The sequence below is a fragment of the Chinchilla lanigera genome, unplaced genomic scaffold (assembly GCF_000276665.1).
Source record: "Chinchilla lanigera isolate Chin_1 unplaced genomic scaffold, ChiLan1.0 scaffold00094, whole genome shotgun sequence".
Lineage (NCBI taxonomy): Eukaryota > Metazoa > Chordata > Mammalia > Rodentia > Chinchillidae > Chinchilla > Chinchilla lanigera.
Genome location: NW_004955495.1, coordinates 5,182,758 through 5,204,452, shown reverse-complemented (window position 1 = coordinate 5,204,452; position 21,695 = coordinate 5,182,758). Strand labels below are relative to the sequence as shown.

General features: G+C 57.7%; 1 protein-coding gene across 14 annotated transcripts in view; it reads left to right on the top strand.

Moving 5' to 3' along the window:
• Celf5 (CUGBP, Elav-like family member 5) overlaps nt 1-21,695 on the top strand; it is a 31,967-nt gene extending 10,272 nt beyond the window's left edge. Inside the window, exons 1-11 of one of the 14 annotated variants that reach the window (XM_005405840.2) lie at nt 5,296-5,344; nt 8,396-8,444; nt 9,623-9,751; nt 11,247-11,326; nt 12,168-12,314; nt 13,374-13,515; nt 13,596-13,742; nt 15,181-15,243; nt 16,018-16,101; nt 18,488-18,631; nt 19,219-21,695. In XM_005405840.2, the coding sequence (XP_005405897.1) occupies nt 5,321-5,344; nt 8,396-8,444; nt 9,623-9,751; nt 11,247-11,326; nt 12,168-12,314; nt 13,374-13,515; nt 13,596-13,742; nt 15,181-15,243; nt 16,018-16,101; nt 18,488-18,631; nt 19,219-19,346 (1,137 nt within the window). In that variant the 5' untranslated portion in view covers nt 5,296-5,320 and the 3' untranslated portion in view covers nt 19,347-21,695. Of the gene's footprint in view, nt 1-5,295; nt 5,345-5,440; nt 5,500-5,980; nt 6,017-6,067; nt 6,202-8,207; nt 8,224-8,395; nt 8,448-9,622; nt 9,752-11,246; nt 11,327-12,167; nt 12,315-13,373; nt 13,516-13,595; nt 13,743-15,180; nt 15,244-15,959; nt 16,102-18,487; nt 18,632-19,157 lie in introns of those variants that run through there. The other 13 variants (XM_005405839.2, XM_005405841.2, XM_005405844.2 and 10 more) reach the window with 13 other exon arrangements.

Sequence of the window (21,695 nt, the reverse complement as noted above, 5' to 3'; positions counted from 1 at the left end):
TCCGTCCATCCGTCCGTCCATCCATCAAGTTTCACGGGACCCCCCATTTGCCAGCACTGTGCTAAGTTCCCACCGCCATCTCTGGCTGATACCCCAGTTGTCCTCATGTCCCCTAGGCTCAGCAGGGCTCAAGGTGGCTGTGAAACCCCTGGAAGCAGTCTCTCCCCTCCCCTCCCCTTTGGGTACCAGCCCCCATAGCCCATCCCCACATCCTCTCCGAAGAACCTCTCCCACTTCAGAGCCGCCCACCTCTGTGGTCCCCTGAGCTCCCCTCTGAGCTCTACCCGCCTGGAAATCTGTGTCTTTCTCCCCCCAACCATGGGCAGCGCCTTCTCCTGGCCAGGCTGGAGAGAGGGTTTGGGCAGGGAGGCAGCTGAGTGGGTGCTAATTTTGGAGCACTGGGGATCCACCCGAGGCCCCATCCTTTAGGGTTCTGTGTATGGAGAGCCACCTCGGCCACCCGGAGGTGGTGGGTCAGTGAGATACCTTTGGAGGATGAGGACCATGTAGGGATAAGAAAGAGTGGTTGTCAGAGCAAGGACTTGGGAAGGGCCCCCTTTGGGGGTGACTTGAAAAGGGAGGGAGGGAAGGAGCACTGCACTTCCTCTGGGAAGGACGATGTGGCTGAGGGGACAGCTGTGTAAAGGCCCTGAGGCAGGACAGTACCTGATGCATCTGAGGATCATGAAGGTAGAGGGAGATGCACACGGTAGGACACCTGTGTGAGCAGCTTGGATGTATTCTCAGGATGACTCCAAAGTCATGGGAGGATGACGTTCAGAGGAACAGTCTGATTTGATTTACTTTTTATTTATTTTTTATCTTTTTTTTTTTTTGGTACTGGGAATCGAACTCACAACCTCATGCTTGCCAGGAAGGTGCTGTGCCACTGAACTATATCTCCAGCCCTACTTTTTATTTCTTTTCCCTTTTTTTTTCAGTACTGGGGATGGAACCCGGGGCCTTCGCGCTGAGCTCCATCCTAGTTCATTTTTTATTTTGAGACAGGGTCTCATTAAATTCCTAAGTTGCCCAAGCTGGGCTTCAGTGTGTCCTTCTCCTGCCTCAGCCTCCCAGAATGCTGGGATGACAGGCATGTGCCACCACATCCGGCTCTGTCCCCTGCTGTCCTGGCCCCATGACCAAGAGTCTGTGTCACTTACCGCCACCATCCGCTCTTCTAGGGCCTCTCCTCACACCTCGGCCACCTTCTTCCTCTGCTCAGGGCACCTCTTGGGGGCCTGGGTTCCTCCGACAGCCAGGGGGTTGCACCCCAAGATCCTCCCTTTACAAGACGCTTTCCCAGATGAGGTCACACAGGTGACCTGCGTCAGGACGCGGACAGACATTTGGGGCCACCTCAGCTCGGGACAGGGCTGAGCACAGGACGGAAGAACGGACAGGTGTGGGGCACGGGGCCACACCCGGCAGCTGCAGGTCTCAGCAGACAGAACATAGGACGCTTTCTGCGGGGACAGAACCTCTGGGCTGAATCTAGAGCAACGGGTGACGAGGACCGGGCGGGGTGGTGTGGGACTGAGCGCGCCGGGACTGCGGCGGGAGCGCGCCTGGCGTCGCGCACGTGCGCTGGGCAGGAGAGCCACATGCACCGACAGAACTGGGGTGCTGGGAGGGGCTCAGCCAGGCGACTGTGCCCCCAGGACACCGGGTGCCTGGGGACGCGCGTGTGTCCTGATGACTCAGGGAGCTCCTGGCCTGGAGGCCTCAACGCAGCTCAGCACCCTGCAGCGCCTGGGGGGCCCCACCCTTGAGAACACCCCAACTCTAAATGCTGACAGCTCTGACAGGGAGGCCCTGCTTAGGAGAATGAGGAGCAGAGAATGTTCTAGAATGGTGTTAGCTAATGGAAATATAATACCAGTAGCCAGGCAAGGTGGCGCACACCTGTCATACCAGCACTCAGGGAGGCTGAGGCAGGAGGATTGCAACTTTGAACCAAGCCTAGGCAATTTAGCAATTTAGTGACTTAGAGAGACCCTGTCTCAAAAAATAAAAAAAGGCTGGGACTATAGCTCAGTGTGAAGGCCTTGGGTTCTATCCCAGTAACACAAACAAGTAAAATAATAAAATACAATGTTCTAGAATGAGGGTCAGTAAACTTTTTCCATCAATGCTCAGAGGTAAATATTTTCGGGTTTGCGGGCCATAAAAGCATCCTAGAAAACTTGTACAGGAATGCACTCGGCTGTGTGCCAATAAAACTTTATTTATAAAAGCAAGAGCAAGACCGGAAAGAGCCTTTGAATTGCCACAAGTGTGCCTCAGAGATGAAATTGTTAATGTTATTTAATTTAAAGAAATTTATATTTCAACTTCAACAACCACACCTGATGGATGGCTGCAGGCTTAGGCAGCATAGATCTGAGTGTTCTAGAACTGGGGTCAGCTGCTGCATTGGACAGCACAAATCTAGAATGTTCTAGACTGGAGGCCGGGTGCCATGTTGGATGCACAGCTCCAAAATCTAGACTCTCAAACAGACAGGATTAATCTAATGGGTCTCCTGTTAGCCGTGAGCATACACCGTCAGGCATAGCTTAATGTTTCAGACAATGACCTGTCGCATTTATGCCTGTGGTGTCTTAAGATCTCACTACCTAGCCTGTCACAATGGCACACACCCCTGTCATTCCAGCTACTTGGGAGGCTGAGGCAGGAGGATCACAATTGAAAGCCCAGCCTGGGCAACTTAGGAACTTAGCGAAACTTTATCTCAAAATTAAAAGTAAAAAGGTCTGGGATTATAAAGCTCAGTGCAGAGGCCCTGGGTTCGATCCCCAGAACCACAAAACAAACAAACAAGAAAGACCATACCACCTAGTGACATCATGACTGCCTTGGTCTTTGTAACACGCTAGTAACACTTGCACCAATGCACACTCACATGTCTCTCAGGACGGGCCCCGTTGTCCAGTGCTGTCCTTGAACCTAGGGCTGGCACCCTAGTAGGTGTAGATGGCTGAGCCTGCAGTCTTGTTTTGATGTGTGTGTGTGTGTGTGTGTGTGTGTGTGTGTGTGTGTGTGTGTACCAAGGAATGCCCTTCTCTCGGGGCCTGTGTCCCTTGCCTTCCACAGAGGGTCACCACCATTCTCCAACCCTGCTGGAGGCCTCCCAGAACCCCCTCATCAGCCTGGGGTGTGTGGGCAGAGGGGAAAGCTGTGGCTCAGAGAGGGGAGGAGCCTGTCCGAGGCCGCCCAGCAGAGGTGGCACGGCTAAGGCTGCCACTCACACCCAGCCAGCTCTATAGATCTGGCTCCTCAGCCTCTCAGATTCGGCCTGGGTTCGCCTGGGTTCTTCTTTATTTTGCTCCGTAGTGAGAAGGAACCCGCTCAGAGTTGCATCTGGGAGATGAGGACCATTCGAGTCTTTCTCTTTTTTCTTTCTTTCTTTTTTTATTTTGGTACTGGGAATCGAACTCACGACCTCGCGCTTGCCAGGCAAGCGCTGTGCCACTAAGCTAAATCCCCAGCCCCTTTTCTTTCTTTTTTTGAGACAGGGTCTCACTATATAGCTTAGGCTGGCCTCAAACTCACAATGATCCTCCTGCCTCAGCCTCCCCACCACACACATCTTTTCCACCTTTCTTTTGGTTTTACTTGCTAGGGAGGTGAGATGACCCTTGGCTTGGGAAGCAGTGGTGTGTGCTTTTTCTTCACTGTATAGTACTCCACCACACATTATGAACTTTGTTTAACCTGTGCTTGAGAGGTGTTTGAGCTTTTTCCAGTATTTGGTGTGATGAACAGAGGTACTGCAATGTGTTTTTGGTGGACAAGTGTTGAATTTCTGCCTTGAACAAATAGGAGCTCAGGTCCCAGAATATCCACTGTGTGTAGCTGACATTCTCATGAGTGGAAGATGGGGTGGTGTTTGAGGGTGGGAGCACCCTGGGAATGGGTGCACCTTTCATGGTGGAGGCTGGGGGATGCTGGGGTGGATGTCTGAGCCCTCCTGCCTGTACTGCCCCAGAGTCATCTCCATGGGACCAATCCAGCAGACCTTCGCCCCTAACAGGGAAGGCGTCCCGCCCCTGACAGGGAAGGGGTCCTGCCCCATTGTGCACTGCGCATGCCCAGCAGGGAGGGGGCGGAGCTGAGCATCCCCAGCCGTCACCCCACTTTCCGCCTCCCTCTCGCTACAAAACCTTCATGTAGGTCTGGGTTGGGGACAGTAGGAATGGGCGCTTCTGTCTTTCTAATTCTGTCAACCATGAGGGCCGGGCATAGTGGTGCACACCTGTGATCCCAGCACTTGGGAGGCTGAGGCAGGAGGCTGTGAGTTCATGGCCTGCCGGAACTGCATAGTGAGAACTTGTTTCCAAAAACCAAACCAAAACAGCAAGAACTGCACGAGGGTCCGGACCCCCGAGTCGTTGGTAGCTCTGTGAGTGTCCCCCACCTTCGAATCCCCCCACAGCTGCTCTCAGGAGCGAGGCGACGCCCGCTCCTCACCAGTCCGCTCCAGCAGCAGGGTGGCGACCCCGTGGGGGTCACAGTGTAACCAGCTCACCGCTCTGGAATAAGATCACAGTTGAGGAACAGTCTTGAGAAACGGAAGCCAGGTCGGACCTCGGGCCCCAGGGTCGAGGCTGAGCAGGAGGACTCAGACCCCAGCACACCCCCCAGCTTCTCACCTGAAATGGAGCCGGGGCTCCCACGTCCCCTGGAAAAAGTGGGGGGCTGCAGGTCCAACTTCTAGTGAGGAACTCAAGTGTCAGAGAGGACACTGTTCCTCTCTTCACCGAGGACTTGGGTGGCCAGAGACGCCTCAGACACCCCTGAAACTTCAGGGGTCTCCGAGGGGGCCTCTCCCAGAAAGCACCCCAAGCCCGCTGCCTGGCTACACAACTAGGTCTTTTCATGTGCGCAGCATGCTCTCGCCCAGGACGATGAAGGTAGCTTTGCTTTTTCAGGAGCCTGGAAACCACAGATCTTTCTTATCTCAGTTCATTTCCCTTTCATTTGTGCTAGGTTCTTGTCTCCTACCCCCCCACACACTCCTACTCCTACTTCAAAACCCACTGCAGATTTTCCATGTTTAGTGAAGCACCAGGATAACTTTTGGTTCTTTCCTGTCCTCTGCTCCAACTGCTGACACCCATGGGGAAGTATCAGTGTCTGAACTCCGTCTCCCTTCTCCACTACTGCGGGGGTCCTCAAAGTACTCAACACGGAGGCACAGCAGAGAGGGTGTTGAGTTAGTGGAAAAGCGAGGGAGGGAGAAGGAAGGGATGCAGCGATGCGGAGCCGGCGGAGGTGGACGAAGGAGGGAGGGCACTCGGCAGACCTGGTGGGACAGATGGAGAGAGGGAGCCGGAAGGAGGTGGGCAGGGCCAGATGGGCGGGCAGGGGCGACAGGAGGGTGGGGTGTGGGGAGACCCAGCTCCCTGCCTGGCGCCTCCTCCCGGCCCGGCGTGTGCGCGCCCGTGCGCCCGGGCGGCGGCGGCACGTGGATGCCAGCCTGGCGCGGCGCGGCCGGTGGGTAAGGCGGGCGCAGGCTGGCGCCGGGCGCGGGGCGGGGACGGAGGGGCCTCGGAGCGCGGCAGCGGCTGGGGGCTTGGAGAGGAGGGGGTCCCCGCTGGCTTCCCTGGGCAGACTGGGACCGCTCCTCTGTCCCCAGCTGGCCCAGCATGGGGGAAAAGGCCTTGCAATCAGAGGCCGAAGGTCCCGGGTCCAGCAGTGGACGGGCAGGGAGGAAGGGGTGGCGAAGAGGTACCCCATACCCTGCGAACAGGGTGCGGACGGAGGGGGCTGGGTGATGGGGTAGATTCTCTCCCCGTGTCCGCCCCTCCCTCCCTCCCTCCCTCGGCTCATCCATCTCTAAAAGATTATATTTAAATATCTCTTTTATGCAAGGCAGGAGCTGGGCTCGGCCCTAAGAGGCGGTTTCCATGGCAACAACAATTGCCAGCTTCCGTGTGGTGAATCAGCGTTGCCATGGCAACCCCATCCTCCTCTGCCCAAGGTGCTGGGAGGGAGGAAGGGAGAGGAGGAGGTGAGGGCCAGCGGAGGCGGGAGGGGGCTGGTGGGAGAGCGGGAGGGTAGAGCTGGGGTTCCCCCTGCTGTCCCCCTCTTCTGGCCACCCCAGTCCCAGAAGCTGGTCCCATCCGGTTGGAGTAACCTCCCCTCCTGTCTCCAGTGCGCTGGGGTGTGGTACCCAGGTTGCGAGGAGCCGCCGGGGTGTGTAGGGGGTGGCGGGGCTGGGAGGCTGCTGGCCGGGTGGGGGAAGGGAGGAGTGTTGGGGACGTTGCCAGGTGGTCAGGTCCCGCGGAGTGCTTGCCTGGGGGCAAGAAGGTTGGGCTGGGGAAGGCTAAGGGCTCTCTGGGGTCCCCGAGGCTGAGTTCAAATGGAGGTAACCCCAGGTGTGTCCGGGACACACTCACAGAGGAGGACAGGGCTGGAAGGGGGAAGGTTCCGAGTGGGGAGGGGATTCGGGAAGGGAGGTGCTGGGGGGCAGGGGTGGGGTCGAGGGAGGATGCCAGGGTGAGGGTTGCTCAGAGGCCTGCGGGGTCTGGGAGGGGTCGGGCAGGGAAGGAACCCAGAGGCAGGGGAGCTGGGGTCCACAGATGGGGAGCGGGTGTGCTCTTGGGAGCCGGTGGAAAGTTCCCTGGGGCCACAGTTCAGGAAGCGCTCCCCACCGTTAGCAGGGAAGCTTGTCCCTTCTTTCTGGGCCTCAGTGGTAACATCTTAGGATGGGTGCAGACGCCCTGTCCCGGGGCTGAGTGGACGTGGGGGGTACTTGTTCTGCAGTCCCCCTGGGAGGGTCTGAGACAAGCACCTGTTCCAGCCACAGGTGCCTATCTGTGCAGGCCACTTCCTCTGGCCTGTTCAGCTCCGATTTCTCCACATACCCTGCCCTGTGTGGGATCGTGCTATCCCCAGGGAGGAGGGGGACCGAACAAGATGTTGACACTTCCAGCCCTGAGGCAGAAGCAAGGCAGGGTGCCTGCTGGGAGGTGCTTTGTGTGTGTGTGTGTGTGTGTGTGTGTGTGTGTGTGTGTCTTTTTGAGACAGGGTCTTGCTATGCAGTTCAGGCTGGCCTTGAACTCACTTTGTAGCCCAGGCTGGTCTCGAGCACGCAATGATCCTCCTGCCTCAGCCCCCTGAATGCTGGGATTACAGGGGTGTGCCACCACGCCTGGCTGGGAGGTGCTTTTGAGCTGGATTTTTTTTTTTTTTTTTTTCCTTTTTGAGACAGGGTCTCGCTCTGCAGTTCAGGCTTGTCTTGAGCGCACTTTATAGCCCAGGCTGGTCTTAAACTCCCAATGATCCTCCTGCCTCAGCCTCCCAAGTGCTGGGATTACAGGCGTGCGCCACCACGCCCGGCCTTTGAGCTGGATTTTGCAGGATGTATAGGAGTTCAGGAGGCTCCAAACTGAGAGAATTCTATCCCAGGACTGTGGATAAACAAATGCCTCTCTTTTCCCACATCCCTTGAGTCTGTTCTCAGGTGTCCCCATGGGCTCATATCAGGACTGTGTGTGGAAGGATCATTTTCATTATTTTCAGGTGGGGGGTGGAGGAATGCAGAGCAGTAATTCCTGATGGTTCACTAGTCCTCTCAGGTATTTCACTTCCTCAGATGGAAGCTGGCTAAAAGTAGCTGTCTGGGTGTATCAGTCAGCCGCTGCCGAGTAACAAGCTATCTTGGTCATTTTATCTGCTTGTGGTTCTATGGTGGGTTGATGTGGTTTGGACTCTTCTAGAAAGTTCCACTGGCCTGTCCTGGGGTGGGTATCACTCAGTAACTCACATATGTCCATCTGGTGGTGCCATCATGCCAGGAAGGCACAAGAAAGGCTCTGAATTCACTTCACAGCTTCACTGCCACCTCATTCTGTTGGTGAGAAAAAGTCCAGGGGTCAGATCCAATGCCAGGGCTGGGAAAATAGATTTCAGTTCTTTTTTTTTGTTTGTTTGTTTTGGTTTTGGTTTTTCTCCGGTACCGGGAACCGAACTCACGACCTTGCGCATGCCAGGCAGGCACTTTTGCCGCTGAGCTAAATCCCCAGCCCCTAGATTTCAGTTCTTGATGGCAGGAACCACAGAGTCACCTGACCTATAGGACACTGGAGGAATTGGGCCATCTTTACAAATAATCTCACATTTAGGGAAGACAAGAAGACTTGTAGGAAGAAAGGATAATTGTCATTGGGTTTTGAAGGCTAATTAAGAGTTTGCCAGACACGCCCCACCCTCCAGGTGCGATCTTGCGTCTGCTAATTTGACTGGGGTCTTACGGGGTCCTGAGGCGGGTGGGTGCCACGCCAGGGGAGGCGAGTAGGGTCATCGGGCGGGAGCTGAGGCAAAAGCCCTGCCGGCGCCTGATCCCCCAGGCCAAACCTTCACTCTTTCCTCCTATCTCTCCTCACAGATGGCGCGGCCAATCCAGGTGAAGCCTGCTGATAGCGAGAGCCGCGGAGGTAGTTGTCATCTGTCCATGGTCACCAGACGGGGGTGGCGAAGGGAGGGGGAAGGAGGGACAGGGGCAGAAGCGCGGCTGGATCTCGTCGGAGGAGCCGGGTCCGGGGGTCCGGCCAGCCTGGCTGCTTCCCTGATTTCAGAGACGCCCTGCTCCTTTCAGGGCGGGTAACGGGGCTTCCTGGTGGGGTCCCTGCGGGGTAGAAAGAGTTCTCCGGATGTGTCCGTGTGCGTGCGTGCGTGTGTGTGTGTGTGTGTGTGCATGTGTGCCTGCGTGCGTGTGTGCGTGCGTGTGTGCGGGCACGCTTGCCCACGCAGACCCGCGTCCAGATGTGTGCCAGCCTGTGTTTGTGTAGCTGGTGTGCGTGAGCCCTCGAGCGCAGCTCTGCAAGGAGGGCGCCACCTGCCCACCGGCCTGCCTGCTCGCGCATGCGTGCTTGGCTGTAGGAGGCCGGGCAGGGGCTGTTCTTCAGGCTGGGCCCACAGGGCTCTGCCTGGGCCAGGGCCTCCGTGCCCATGAGGGTGTGTGAGCGGGGCTGTCTTCAGTGGGATCCACGGCTGGTCATTCTTGGACATTTTCACATTCTCTCTCCATCTTGCAGGAAGGAGAGCTGAAGGAGGGCAGCCAGATCTGGGAAGGAGGGGTATGGGGCAGGGCTGTTAAGACCCCTGTGTATGTATAGGAGCCCGGTAAAACCATCTGGGTTAGGAAACACTTTCATAGGCTACCCTCCAGCTGCGAGTGTGGGACGGGGAGCGGGAAGTGGGTTTGTGTCTCCACATCCGCTCTCTCCTCCTCCACATCTGGTTCTCTCCTCTTTTCTTCGTTTTCTGTTTCTGCCTTCTCTGCCCTGTCTGTCCCCTCACCCCCGCCATGGGTCTTTCTCCCTGGCGCTCGTTAGCTCTCTTCCGTTCCTCTCTCCCTCCTACCTCCACAAGTGAGTGACAGCTGCCCTGGACGGTTTCCATAGTAACCCAGCTCACCAGCCCTGGGAGATGAAGCTGCCACCTTCCTGATTACTAAGGGAGCTGTGCAGTCACCGAGGGGCAGAGCTGGAGGCACACGGGGAGGTGGCCTTCCTCACGCCGCGGGCCGTGTCCTCCCTCACACGCGCAAAGCTGAGGGACAGAGCAATCCCGGAGGCCAGGAACTCGGCTGAGGTGGTGTCTCCGCCCACAGGGGACCGGAAGCTGTTTGTGGGGATGCTGAACAAGCAGCAGTCCGAGGAGGATGTGCTGCGGCTGTTCCAGCCCTTTGGGGTCATCGACGAATGCACTGTGCTCAGGGGGCCTGATGGCAGCAGCAAAGGTGACAGGCGGGAGGGGCGGGGCCGCTCGGGGCGGGGCCTGTCTGTGGGTGGGGCCAGCGGGTGGGTCTGCCTGTGGGGCGTGGCCTCTCAGAGGGGCAGGGCCTGTGGTGGGCGGGGCCCGAAGGAAGAGGAGAGGCTGGTAGAGTGGGTGGCTGGCTAGGGTGGGCAGGGCAGAGACCCGATTCTCCCCGGGGCCCATGTGATTCTTCCTGGGGCCCTGCATCCCTGTGTCTTTCGGGGCAGTGAGTTCCACGATTATTTGTCTATCTGGCTCTGACTGGGAATTATTTCCATCCGGATCTGCCAGTCTGTCACTGAGTGTCCTGTCTGGGTCTCACTGTGTCCTGCCTTCTGTCTGTTTGAGTCCTGCCTCTGCCCTAGTCTTACCTTCCTGGGACTTGAAGGGGTCCAGTGCCCTCTATGGGCCTGATTTTTTGTTTTGCTTTGTTTTTGTTTTTGTTTTTGGTTTTGGTTTTTGGTTTTTGTTTTTTTTTCCCCAGTACCGGGAATGGAACTCACGATCTTGTGCTTGCCAGGCAGGCGCTGTGCAGCTGAGCTGTATCTCCAGCTCCTTGTTTTTGTTTTTTGAGACAGGGTTTCATTTTGTAATTCAGGCTGACCTTGAGCTCGCTATGTAGTTCAGGCTGGCCTTGAACTCACAGCGACCCTCCTGCCTCAGCCTTGCACTAAGCGCTAGGATTATAGTCATGTGCCACCACACCCTGCTTGGGCCTGGCTTTTTGATACCTAATCCACATACCATGAAATTCACCCTGTCTCAGTCTACAAAGGAACGCTTTTTTAGTATGGTCACATGATTGTGCGGTCATCACCACGATTCCAGGACATTTTGCCACCACCACGGCTGCCCAGATGTGCCAAGAGACACTGTCAGGAGCTGGGTTGGTGGGCTGTGCCCGGCAGCCTCCGTCCTCCCGGCTGTCTCGTGGAATTCTCCTGTGTCTGGTGGTCTCTGGTTGTCCTCCCACCTGGTGTTACCCGTGTGACCTCCCGGGCCCTCTTGGCCCGCTGGTTTGTGACCCCCGGGTGGCTGCGCACAGGGCTGTGTTTCTGTGACTGACAATGGCATGTTGTATGCATTCCGTGTGTCCACTCGCACCGTCGGGCCTGTGTGGCGGTCTGGTGGGCAGGTGCTCTCCAAGCCTGTGCCCCCCTTGTGTAAGGGACGGGACGCCTCCCTGATGCTCCCTGCCTGGGCCTGTCCACTGCAGTGTGTGTCTGCAGACTGCCGGGCAGCTACCTCCACCAGGCTGAGCGGCCGGCCTGCCGGATGGGTGTGTGCCGGCCACGCCGGCTCCGACTGCGGGCCTGGGTGGCCGTGCTGCCGACTGACCCGAGGCCGGTCTGGTTGTCCAGCTCACTGTGCTCCTGGCGCCCAGCCGTCCGATCCTCTGACTCCGTGTGTCTGGCCATCCCGTGCCCCTCTTGCCCTTCGGCCCCTCTCCCTCACCGCCTCTCCTCCTCTCGGTACAGGCTGTGCCTTCGTCAAGTTCTCCTCCCACACGGAGGCGCAGGCGGCCATCCACGCCCTACACGGCAGCCAGACCATGCCGGTGAGTGGGAGCCGCTCAGGCCACAGCGCAGGGCGTGGGGCAGAGTGAGGGGGACAGGGACGAAGCGGGCCCTCCGCCTGCCACCACAGCCAGCCCGCAGCTCCTGGCTGCTGTCCCGAGAGGTGCGGCCCCTGGCTGTGGCGAGCATGTGCGCGCGTGCCTCTGCGTGTGGTGTGTGCGTGCAGGGGTGTCGCAGGCGTGTGTGTGAGGCTGTGTGCAGGGGTGCGTGTGCACTTGTGCCAGCACATACAGCGTGTGTGCTGTAGGCTGTTGCTCATGCGTCTTGCTACGTGAGCGTGTACGTGTGCATCTGTGAGCACCCCTGGAGGATGGGGCCAGGCCGGCTGCAAAAGCTCCTTTGGTCGGAAGTAAGGGATTGCAAGGGCTAATACTGGCAGCTGGGATCAGAGAGGACGACTGGCATGGGGGGCAGGCTGGGGGAGGGCAGAGACTGGGACTCAGAGGTCTGTAGTAGCGCGGGGCTCCGCGGGCCCCAGAGCGTCCCCTGGGGAGGCCCCGAGAGGGGCCGTGGTCACACTGTCCTGCGGGGAGTGAGCTCCCTGTCTGAGGGCCTTGGCGGTGAAGACAAGCCGCAGAGCAGCGGGACGGACCTGCCTGAAGCCGAAGATGTCCCTTTCCTCAAGGCCCAAAGTCGGGGTGTTGCCGCGTGTGCACCCGTTAAGCAGGGGCCACCTGTCACCTGCCAGCACCGCCCCATTCATACCGTGGGCCCCGGCTCCCGTGGGCCCCCCAAGGGCCTGCGCTGGGAAGGTTGTGGGGACCCCGGAATCCCGGCTACCTCCCGCCCGTCTCTCCCACCCGGCTTCCCGCCGCCCCGCAGGGAGCCTCTTCCAGCCTGGTGGTCAAGTTCGCAGACACGGACAAGGAGCGCACGCTGCGGCGCATGCAGCAGATGGTGGGCCAGCTGGGCTTCCTGACGCCGCCGCTCGCCCTGCCCCTGAGCCCCTACAGCGCCTACGCCCAGGCCGTGAGTGACCCGACGTGGGCCCTGCGGCGCGGGGCTCTCAGCCTGTGCTGTGACCCGGTTCCTCTCACCCCTTGGCTCCCCGCCGGGAGCTTTGGCCTCTTTGCTCCCCTCTGGCCTCTTGCTCCACCTGACTCGGACCCCGTGCTGGCTGTGGGGAGCCCCCAAGTCCAGGCCGAATCGAGCCCTGGTGCCAGGCTGAAACTCCAGCGTGGGACGGGCACAACTGTAGGCTCAGCCGCCAGATCCAGGCTGGGCCTCAACCCCCGCCTGAGATTAATCGTAGACGGACCCCTAACCCCGGCTGTGCCCTGGCTGTGTACTGAACCCTAGGCTTCAAACTAGGGCTCGACCTTCGGCTGAGCTCTGATGGTGGCTGTCCCCAAATTTAGATTCTAACCAATTCTGAGCTGAACTCCCAAGTTCAGGCTGACCCCAAATGGGGATCTGACCTGGCTGAGCCCTGGTCCGGGTTGAGCTTCAATTTCTCTCTTTTTTTATTTTTCCCAGTACCGGGAATCGACCTCACGACCTTGTGCTTGCCAGGGAGCTTCAATTTCTAACTGAGCCCTAAAAGTAGACTGAGCCCTGATCCTAGACTGAACCTCAGTTTTTGTTTTTTGGGGTTTTTTTTGGGAACCGGGAATCAAATTCAGGATCTTGTGCTTGCCAGGCAGGCTCTGTGCCGCTGAGCTATATCCCTAGCACAACCTCAGTTTTTAACTGAGCCCTAAATTTAGACTGTGATCTCAGGCTGAGGATGCCAGGCTGGGCTCCAGTTCCCGACGGAGCCCTGATCCCACACTGATTCCTGACCCTAAGCTGAACCTCAGTTTCTAACTAAGCCCCAAACTTGTATTGAGCCTTGAGCCCAGGCTGAGCCCTAAAGTCCTGACGGAGCCCTGATCCTAGACTGAACCTCAGTTTCTCACTGAGCCCCGATTCTAGTCTGAGCTAAGATAACCAGTGTGACCCTCCACACCTCCAGTTCCTGGAGACCCCCGGCCTTTGAGCTGTGGTCTCGGGGCGGGCTGCACCCACCGATGCCCTCTCCTCCCCCAGCTCATGCAGCAGCAGACGACAGTCCTGTCCACCTCGGGCAGCTACCTGAGCCCCGGCGTGGCCTTCTCTCCCTGCCACATCCAGCAAATTGGCGCAGTCAGCCTTAACGGGCTGCCTGCCACCCCCATCGCTCCTGCCTCTGGTGAGCAGCGGCCGGGGCCTAAAGATGGCTGGGCGGGCCCGTGCAGCGGCCAAGGCTCGCCTGACCCCTTCCCTCCACAGGGCTGCACTCGCCCCCGCTGCTCGGCACCGCCGCTGTGCCTGGCCTCGTGGCACCCATCACCAACGGCTTCGCTGGCGTTGTGCCCTTCCCAGGCGGGCACCCTGCCCTGGAGACCGTGTATGCCAATGGCCTGGTGCCCTACCCAGGTAACTGCAGTGGTCCCCGAGAGTGTCCCTAAACCACGGTGCTGGCACCAGATGGGCCTCAGTTTGCTCTTCTGCAGAAGAAGGCAAATAACGTCAAGTCATGAGACTGCTGTGACAGTGACACCAGCACGCAGGCGTGGACCTTACTTTTGACCAACAATGTCGCCAGTATTTTTTTTTTTTTGGTGCCAGGAATCGAACTCAGGACCTTGCACTTGCCAGGCAGGCATTTGTGCCTCTGAGCTATATCCCTAGCCCCCCAACAACGTTACCAACAATCTTAATTATTCATTGCTAGTATTGGGGAAGATCCCAGAGCCTCAACTCGCTCTTCACACCCTTACTCATGCAATCAGTATTAACTGGGCACTTGATGTGGACTGGTTTCTGCCCTCGTGCATTAGATGGATGCCCTGTTTTTCTCCCCCCTATACTTGTGATTTTTAGGATAAACATCTTCCAAAACTTTCTGTGAACTAAGTCATTTCTACTATGGAGGAGAAGTCGGTTTTAACTTTTATTTTGAAATGAATGGATGCAATGGCACATTGTCAAAGCTAGGACATTAACATTGGTGTGGTAGGATTAACTCAGATATTATTGAGATCTTACCATGTTTCACAAGTACTCTGTGTGTGTGTGTTTCTATGCCCTTTTGTCACAAAAAAATTTTTGCAACCATCACAAACAAGATACAAAATGTGGCCAGGCATAGTGGTGCAAGCCTGTAATCCCAGGACTCTGGGAGGCTGAGGCAGGAAGATCTCAAGTTTGAGCCCAGCCTGGCCAGTTTAGTAATCAGTGAGACTCTGTCTCAAAATAAAAAATAAAACATCACTGGCCATATAGCTCAGTGCAGAGGCCCTGGGTTCAGTGCCCAGTAACCCTCCCCTAAAGATAGAAAACTGTTTCATCAGCCCTGTCCTCTAATAACCCCTCCACGGGAGCCGAGTTTTCAGGCTGAATTCTTACTGGCACTCTCCAGATTTGACGGCCTGGGCAACCCCTCCCCTCCCGTTCCCTTTTCCCCTGCTGGCTGCTGGGGGTCTGCGGGGCATTGCTGGGCAAGCTGTGGTAAGGGCGTAGGGCCGATGGTGGGCAGGACAGGCTAAAGTCTTACTGGGTCCAGAGAACACAGGGCGGCAGTGAAGGGTGCCCCTGCGAAATGAGGGGTCAGGACAGGGACAGGTGGGGTCCGAGAGACCTCCTTTCCAGTCCAGCTTCACCCCTTTTCTATCTCAGAAACCCCTGTGAGTGGCTTCACCCTCTCTGAGTCTCATTTTCCTCGCCTGTAAAATTTAGGGTCATCTCCGACAAGGTTTGGGACGGGTAAAGCTGGGCGACATATTTGTGGGTTCACACTCTGGTTGTCAAGGGTGGGGGTAGGCAGAAGACTTCTGCCGCCCCGCCCCACCCAGCTCTTCTGTCTGTCTCGCAGCTCAGAGCCCCACCGTGGCCGAGACGCTGCATCCTGCCTTCTCCGGAGTCCAGCAGTACACAGGTAGGGAGGCCGCTGGGCCCCGCCCCGGGCCCCTCCCCCAGTAGCCCCGCCCCAGTCTGTCTGGCCACGCCCACTACCGCCCCTCCTAATTCTGGTCCCCGCCTGGACTCCTCCTCCTCCTCTTGTGCCCAGCCCGGTCCTACCTCTGTCCCCGACCACTCATTACACATCCTCTGGTCAGCTCCCGACCCCCGAAAGCTGGACCTGGCTCTGAAGGCCGGGCCCCACCCTGGTGTACCGCTGTGTCCTCAGCTCGGCAGTCTATTGGGGCAGCCTCACCTCTGACCCACCCCAATCCCAGCGCTCGGCCCCGCCCCTTTCCCCTCCCTCCTTCGCATCTGGCCCCGCCGTCCCGCCCCGTCTTGACTGACAGTCTCGACTAGGCCCCGCCCCCACTCCAGTACCCCACCCTCTGCTGTGGCTCCTCCCTTCAGCTTTTCGTCCCGCCTCCTCTAATTTAGGGCCTCGGCCTTCCTTTTTCCGTGGCCTGGAGCCTGGAGCCTTGAACCACAGTTCTGCCCCATCCAGTCTTAGATGGGCCCTTGACCTCGCCTCTTGCTGTAGCCCCGCCCACCCTCTGCGTTGAGGTCCCGCCCCTTCCTCCTGGCCGCGGCCCCGCCCCTCGAGCTGTGGTCCCGCCCCTCCCCTCGGTTTAGCCCAACTTGGCTCCGCCCCAGCCTGGTCCTGACCCCGCCCTCCGTCGGCCCCGCCCCCAGCTCGTGGCCCCGCCCCACCTCACGCCCCGCCCGGCGCGCTGTCTGTCGGTCTCCGCAGCCATGTACCCCGCCGCGGCCATCGCGCCCATCGCGCACAGCGTCGCCCAGCCGCCGCCCCTCCTGCAGCAGCAACAGCGAGAAGGTGAGGCGACCGTGACCTCCCCGGGGCCAGCCCCGCCCCCTGACCGCCACCTGCGACCCGTGCCGACGGGGCTTTGGACCAGGCCCGGCGCCGGGTGTCCTCGGGCCACGCAGTCGCCCTCCGAGCCTCAGTTTTCCCCGACGATGGGAGCCACGCCCTCTCCGAACCCGTGCGGGTAGCGGTGGCTTCCTCCCGCCCTCCCGGGAAACGCGAGGCCCTCTGCAGTTTCGGCGGGTCGTGCATGATGAGGTCTCCCCAGGAAAGCCATGGAGGGGGAGTGAGAGTCTGGATTCTGACAGTCGAGGTTCACCTTCACCCACTCTGCCATGTGGCGGTCATACGACTGGCCTTGCCTCAGTTTCCCCCTCCCGACCTGAGCATCAGTCCGGGCCAGGAAGGTTCCTGGGATGTGAGCAGTGGCTTTTCCTGGCACCTGGGGGGGTGGGTCCCTCCCTCTGATCCATCTATGTGGGGGTTTCGGGGGAAGGGACCAGCCAGAGAAGCCAGACCGCCCATGGCAAGGGGGGCTGTGCCCCTGGGCTGCTCCTCTGTCCTGGGTCACAGTGCGTCCCCAGGAGGCTCTGTGCTAAAGCGCCCAACAGCAATGGTGTCATTACAGTTTGAATGAGTCAGTACCCCACCAAGGATGGCAGCGAACGCCTGTCATTCTAACACTTGGGAGGCTGAGGCAGGAGGATCACAGTGTGAGGTCAGCCTGAGCTACACAGCGAGACTCTATCTCAAAAGTGTCAAAACCAAAAACAAAACACTCTCAGGTAGACATTTGAGACGCCTGTGCCGCCATGCAATCTGGTTCCTTAAGAGAGTTAGCTGGGTACAATTTTCTGTTTTCACCCGGTGTTGCTTTTACCCAGGGGTAAAAGGGGCAAAATAACACATAAACAAATTCAAAACTCCAGTTATGCTCAAAATCGTCCTGTGATATGTGAGTCGCCTTGGAACAAAACTGTATTTTATTTGTTTGTTTTGTCTTTTTTGAGACAGGGTCTTGCTATGCAGTTCAGACTGGCCGTGAGCTCACTTTGCAGTCCAGGCTGGTCTCGAACTCGCAACGATCCTCCTGCCTCAGCCTCCCGAGTGCTGGGATTACAGGCGTGTGCCACCATGCCCGGCCAAAACTGTATTTTAAAAACAAGCATTAGAGGAGAGCTGTGCATTGGACAGTAGGGTGGGTCCATGTGTGATTTTAGTATTTTCTTTGGGGGCACATATTCATTGCTGAAAGGGGGTTACACTTGCTTGGAGGCATATGTGTCAGGTGGTCTTCAGAGATGAGATTGGCAGCTGCAGATTTGGGGGACTGTTTATGGTTTGGGATAATCAGGGTTTTTAAATGCTATTATTGTATTATTTATAGTTTCTATAGTATTCATCCTTTGGGGATTATTTGAGTTTGAGATGATTTTGAGGATTGTGTGACTTTTTTTTTTTTTTTTGAAGTACCAGGGATCGAACTCAGGACCTTGCACTTGCCAGGCAGGCACTTATGCCACTGAACTATATCCCTGGCCCAAGTGGGGCCTTTTTTTTTAACCACAATTATTTCTGGTCTGTATATTATGTCACTCTTTTTTTTTTTGTCTTTTTGAGAAAAGGTCTCGCTATGCAGTTCAGGCTGGACTTGAGCTCACTTTGTAGCCCAGGCTAGTCTTGAACCCACAAAGATCCTCCTGCCTCAGCCTCCCCAGTGCTGGGATTACAGGCATGCACCACCATGCCCAGCTTTTGGCAAATTATCTTTTTTATTTTCAACTAATTTTCCTTTTAGGAGGTGTGGAGATAAGATAGGTTCTCACTGTGTAGTTCAGGCTAGACTTGAACTCACTTTGTAGCCCAAGCTGGCCTCGAATTTATGGAGATCCTCCTGCCTCAGCCTCCTGAGTGCTGACATCACAGGCATGTGCCACCCCACCCAGCTCTGGAGTGCTTTTAAGTGGCAGTTTTATTGTAGAGCGGTTCTAGACTTACAAAAGGAATGCAAAGATACCACATTTGTGTTTCCTCACATATACTTTCTCTGACTTTTATAAATGAGCTGGAATCTGTGGTGTAGAAATGGATTTTTCTGGGGCCTTGGGGTCATCTGTGGGTTCGGGATTATCCCGGGTGTGGAGTGGAGGATTTAGCTGGGTTGCCCGTCACAGGGCCTGAGGACTGTTAGCAACATGTGGGATTATACCAGACCAGAAGGCAGGGGTGGCGGCCCCACCTCCTTCCCGCCTGTCTCCCTACTGGTCCCTGCCAGGGTCCCAGGAAGCTGGGTCCCCCCCAGCTGGCAATCAAGATGAGGCTCCATACCACGCCCCTCCCGGGGGTCCGCCTCCTCTCCTTGGGGGCTTTATGTCTTTCTCTCCCCCACCTGCAGGTCCCGAAGGCTGTAACCTGTTTATCTACCACCTCCCCCAGGAGTTTGGCGACACGGAGCTGACCCAGATGTTCCTGCCCTTCGGCAATATCATCTCCTCCAAGGTCTTTATGGATCGGGCTACCAACCAGAGCAAGTGCTTCGGTGAGTCATCCAGAACGGGCACGCACTGAGCACCTACCAAGAGGTCCCACGCAGCCTTTCAAAGACTCAGTCATCCAGGCCCCCCTTGCATGTCCTGATTCCAGAAGGGTGGGGGAATTGAAAGAGGAAAACCCACCTGGTCACTCTCAAAGGTGTGGTTCTGAGGGGCCTTACGTCTTCTGAGACTCGGTTTGCTCGGTTATGCAACGGGGCAGTCAGGGGTGGCAATGAACATGCAGCCATTGGAGCCTTGCTCCCAGCTCCAGATGCCCCCTTAGCTCCCCCGGGCCTTGCTGTGCAGGCGGGGCCCACACCAAAGGTGCAGGAGGAGGGAGAGGAGTTAGTGACAAGCGCGCACCGCACGCAGAGTGAGTTCGCAGACAGACAGAGCCCCACTGTGTCCCAGGCTGGACCAGAGAAGGAGTGAGCACTCTGTCCCCAAAGGCATACAAGCCCCTAAAGTGTCAGCCCAGAGCCAGGGCTGCTGCCGTGTATCCTCTGGCAAGTCTGCCTGCCCCCCCACCAGGACCCCGCAAGCAGCAGACGCCCCCGGCACCCACCATCGCGGTCCACCCCGGTCTCTGCAGGATTCGTGAGCTTTGACAACCCTGCCAGCGCGCAGACCGCCATCCAGGCCATGAACGGCTTCCAGATTGGCATGAAGAGGCTTAAAGTACAGCTAAAGCGGCCCAAAGACCTGGGACACCCCTACTGACCGCGCCACAGCGGCCCTGAGGCTGCGGGCCTGGCCCAGGTGAGCCGCCAGGCGGCCCCACGCCCCGCTCAGCCCTGGTCTTGTCCAAACCCCACCCCTACCCCTCGCTTATTTTCCAAACCTCCCTGGGTTTGGTTGGGTTGGCAGGGACAGAGCTGGACGAAGACCCCCCCAATAACTGTGGCCAGGGCTGGAAAGGAGGCCGGGGTGGGGGTGGGGAGGTGGGGGAGAAACTGGGGTTCCTCACTGAGGGTGGCTAGGCAAATCCTTCCTGGAGAAGGTTTTGAGGGATGAATAGGAGTTCATGGGAAAAGGCAGGTTTGGCTTGGGGTGGAGGGTACATTGGGGAGGGGCTTCTTCTGTCCTGTGACTCTGTTGCCCCCCTCTGAAAAGCCCCTAAACCAGAGGAGGGGAAATGTTAAATGTGCACCCCAGACCCTACCCCTAAGGTTGGACCCGAAAATGCCCAGCTCACCTTAGAACCCAGGCTGGAGCCTAGGAGAGGGGGACAGGCCCTGGATGGCCTTCCTGTCCCCCTCTTCTCCCCTCACTGGTCCCACCTTCCTCTAGGATAATCCCTCCCCATTGGGTTGACCCTGTTAACAATCATGCAAAAAAAACCCCACACGAACACGCAGAACCTACAAGTTTATTTTGCCATCAGAACAAAGAACTTTATCATGTTCCTTTGGGGAGCAAGCAGTAACCCTAAGAAGCCACCGTGGAATGGTAACCCTGACTCCCAGTCCCAGGGCACCGCCTGTAAAATGGGCTCATGGGGGGCTTGCGGGACAGCTCCTGGCTGAGCCCAGAATCTGCCACTGAAAGGACGCTGGATTATTCTTTTTTCCTTTCTGTAATTTTTAAAAATCACCATTGTTGTCATATGAAAGGCCTCACGGGGCCGGCACGCAGTAGGTGTGCGGTTAGAGTCCCTTGGCGCTCTGCCCTTGGAGCCATGTGGGAGGCGCTTGGAGGGTCGCAGACGTGATGGGGGCCGCGCCTGGCGGAGGCTGCCTCCCGGAAGTTCTAACTCCTGAGCTCCTACTGTGTGCCGGGCGCCGTCCCCAGCACTCGGGGACTCTACTTTGAACAAACGAAAAAACATGGGGAAACGGAAGGGGCCGAGATGACCTCCCTGGAGCTCCAGTGACAAGGCCTAGGGACCAAGAGAGGCGAAAGCTTCGGTCGCGAAGTCCTTTCAAAGCTAGGGGTGGGGCGGCCTTGGAACGCCAAGATTTTGCTTTTATGGAAAACATAAGAAGCCCTTGGGTCCTCAGAGCCCGGCCTGGCCTGGGGCACTGAGGTTGGGGCGGGAGGGTGGCGTCTTCTTCTGTGACCCCCTAACGCTTGTCCCTTCTGCCCAGGCGAGGGGCTCCCTCCCAGGAAGGTTGTCCCGCTTCCAACCTGCCCAAGACGGTCCCCTAAGTTACAACTGTGTTCCGACACCAGCCTGCCCCTCCCCCTTGTCCGCTCATCCCCCATTCACCCCAAAAATGTGAAGCACTCAGAACCAAGTGGGGAGCTCCCTGGTCTGTCTGGGTAGGGGGACAAGGTCTCCTGTGCCGGGTGGGCCGAAGAATTCACACACTGCCACGCCCGCCTTCCACTTGGGGACGTTTCCTCCCCGCCCCTCCCACCCTGCCTTGGTGGCTCCTCCTCCACGAGATCACGACCTCCCCTATATATATATATATATGCGTATATATATAGAGCTAGAGACAGTATATATATTTTTTTGAGTATAGATCATGGGGCCAAACTTTTCTGACTTCCTGACATCCGAGAGTGATGACCCTGAGCCGGTCACTTGGAGGGGATGAGGCTGGCTGGGCGCCCGGTGCCCGCTTTGACCCTGGCGGGGACATCAGGCCAGGACGCGCCCACCGTTACCTCCGGGGACGCGGGGCCGAGCGAGGACTCTGCGGCCCGGCCGGCGGGGGCGGCCCGGCCTCACTGGCCCGGCCCGGCCCCAGGGCCCTGCCTTCTCCATGCGGGCACAGAGGCCCCCCAGCGCCTCCCAGCCCTGCGCCCCCAGCCCTCTGTCATAGCCTTATTCGAGTGACCAATAGCCCTTAGCTTTCCGTTGGGGGGACGGCGGGGCGGGGCGTCACCCCCGGCCCTCACTGTCCCTCCCTAGGGCAGGCAGCCATCGTCCCTGCCGTCGAATCACCAGCCTCCAATTTAAGGTCTTGTAACCAAGATCGCCAAACATTTTGGACCAGGACTACCCGACCCCTTTGCGGGGAGATGGGCGGGAAGGGACCTTCTTACCTCTGCAGAGATTTTTCTTGTTTTGTTTTGGGTCTTTCTGAGCAGGTACAAAGAAGAAAAGAAGAAGAAGAAGAA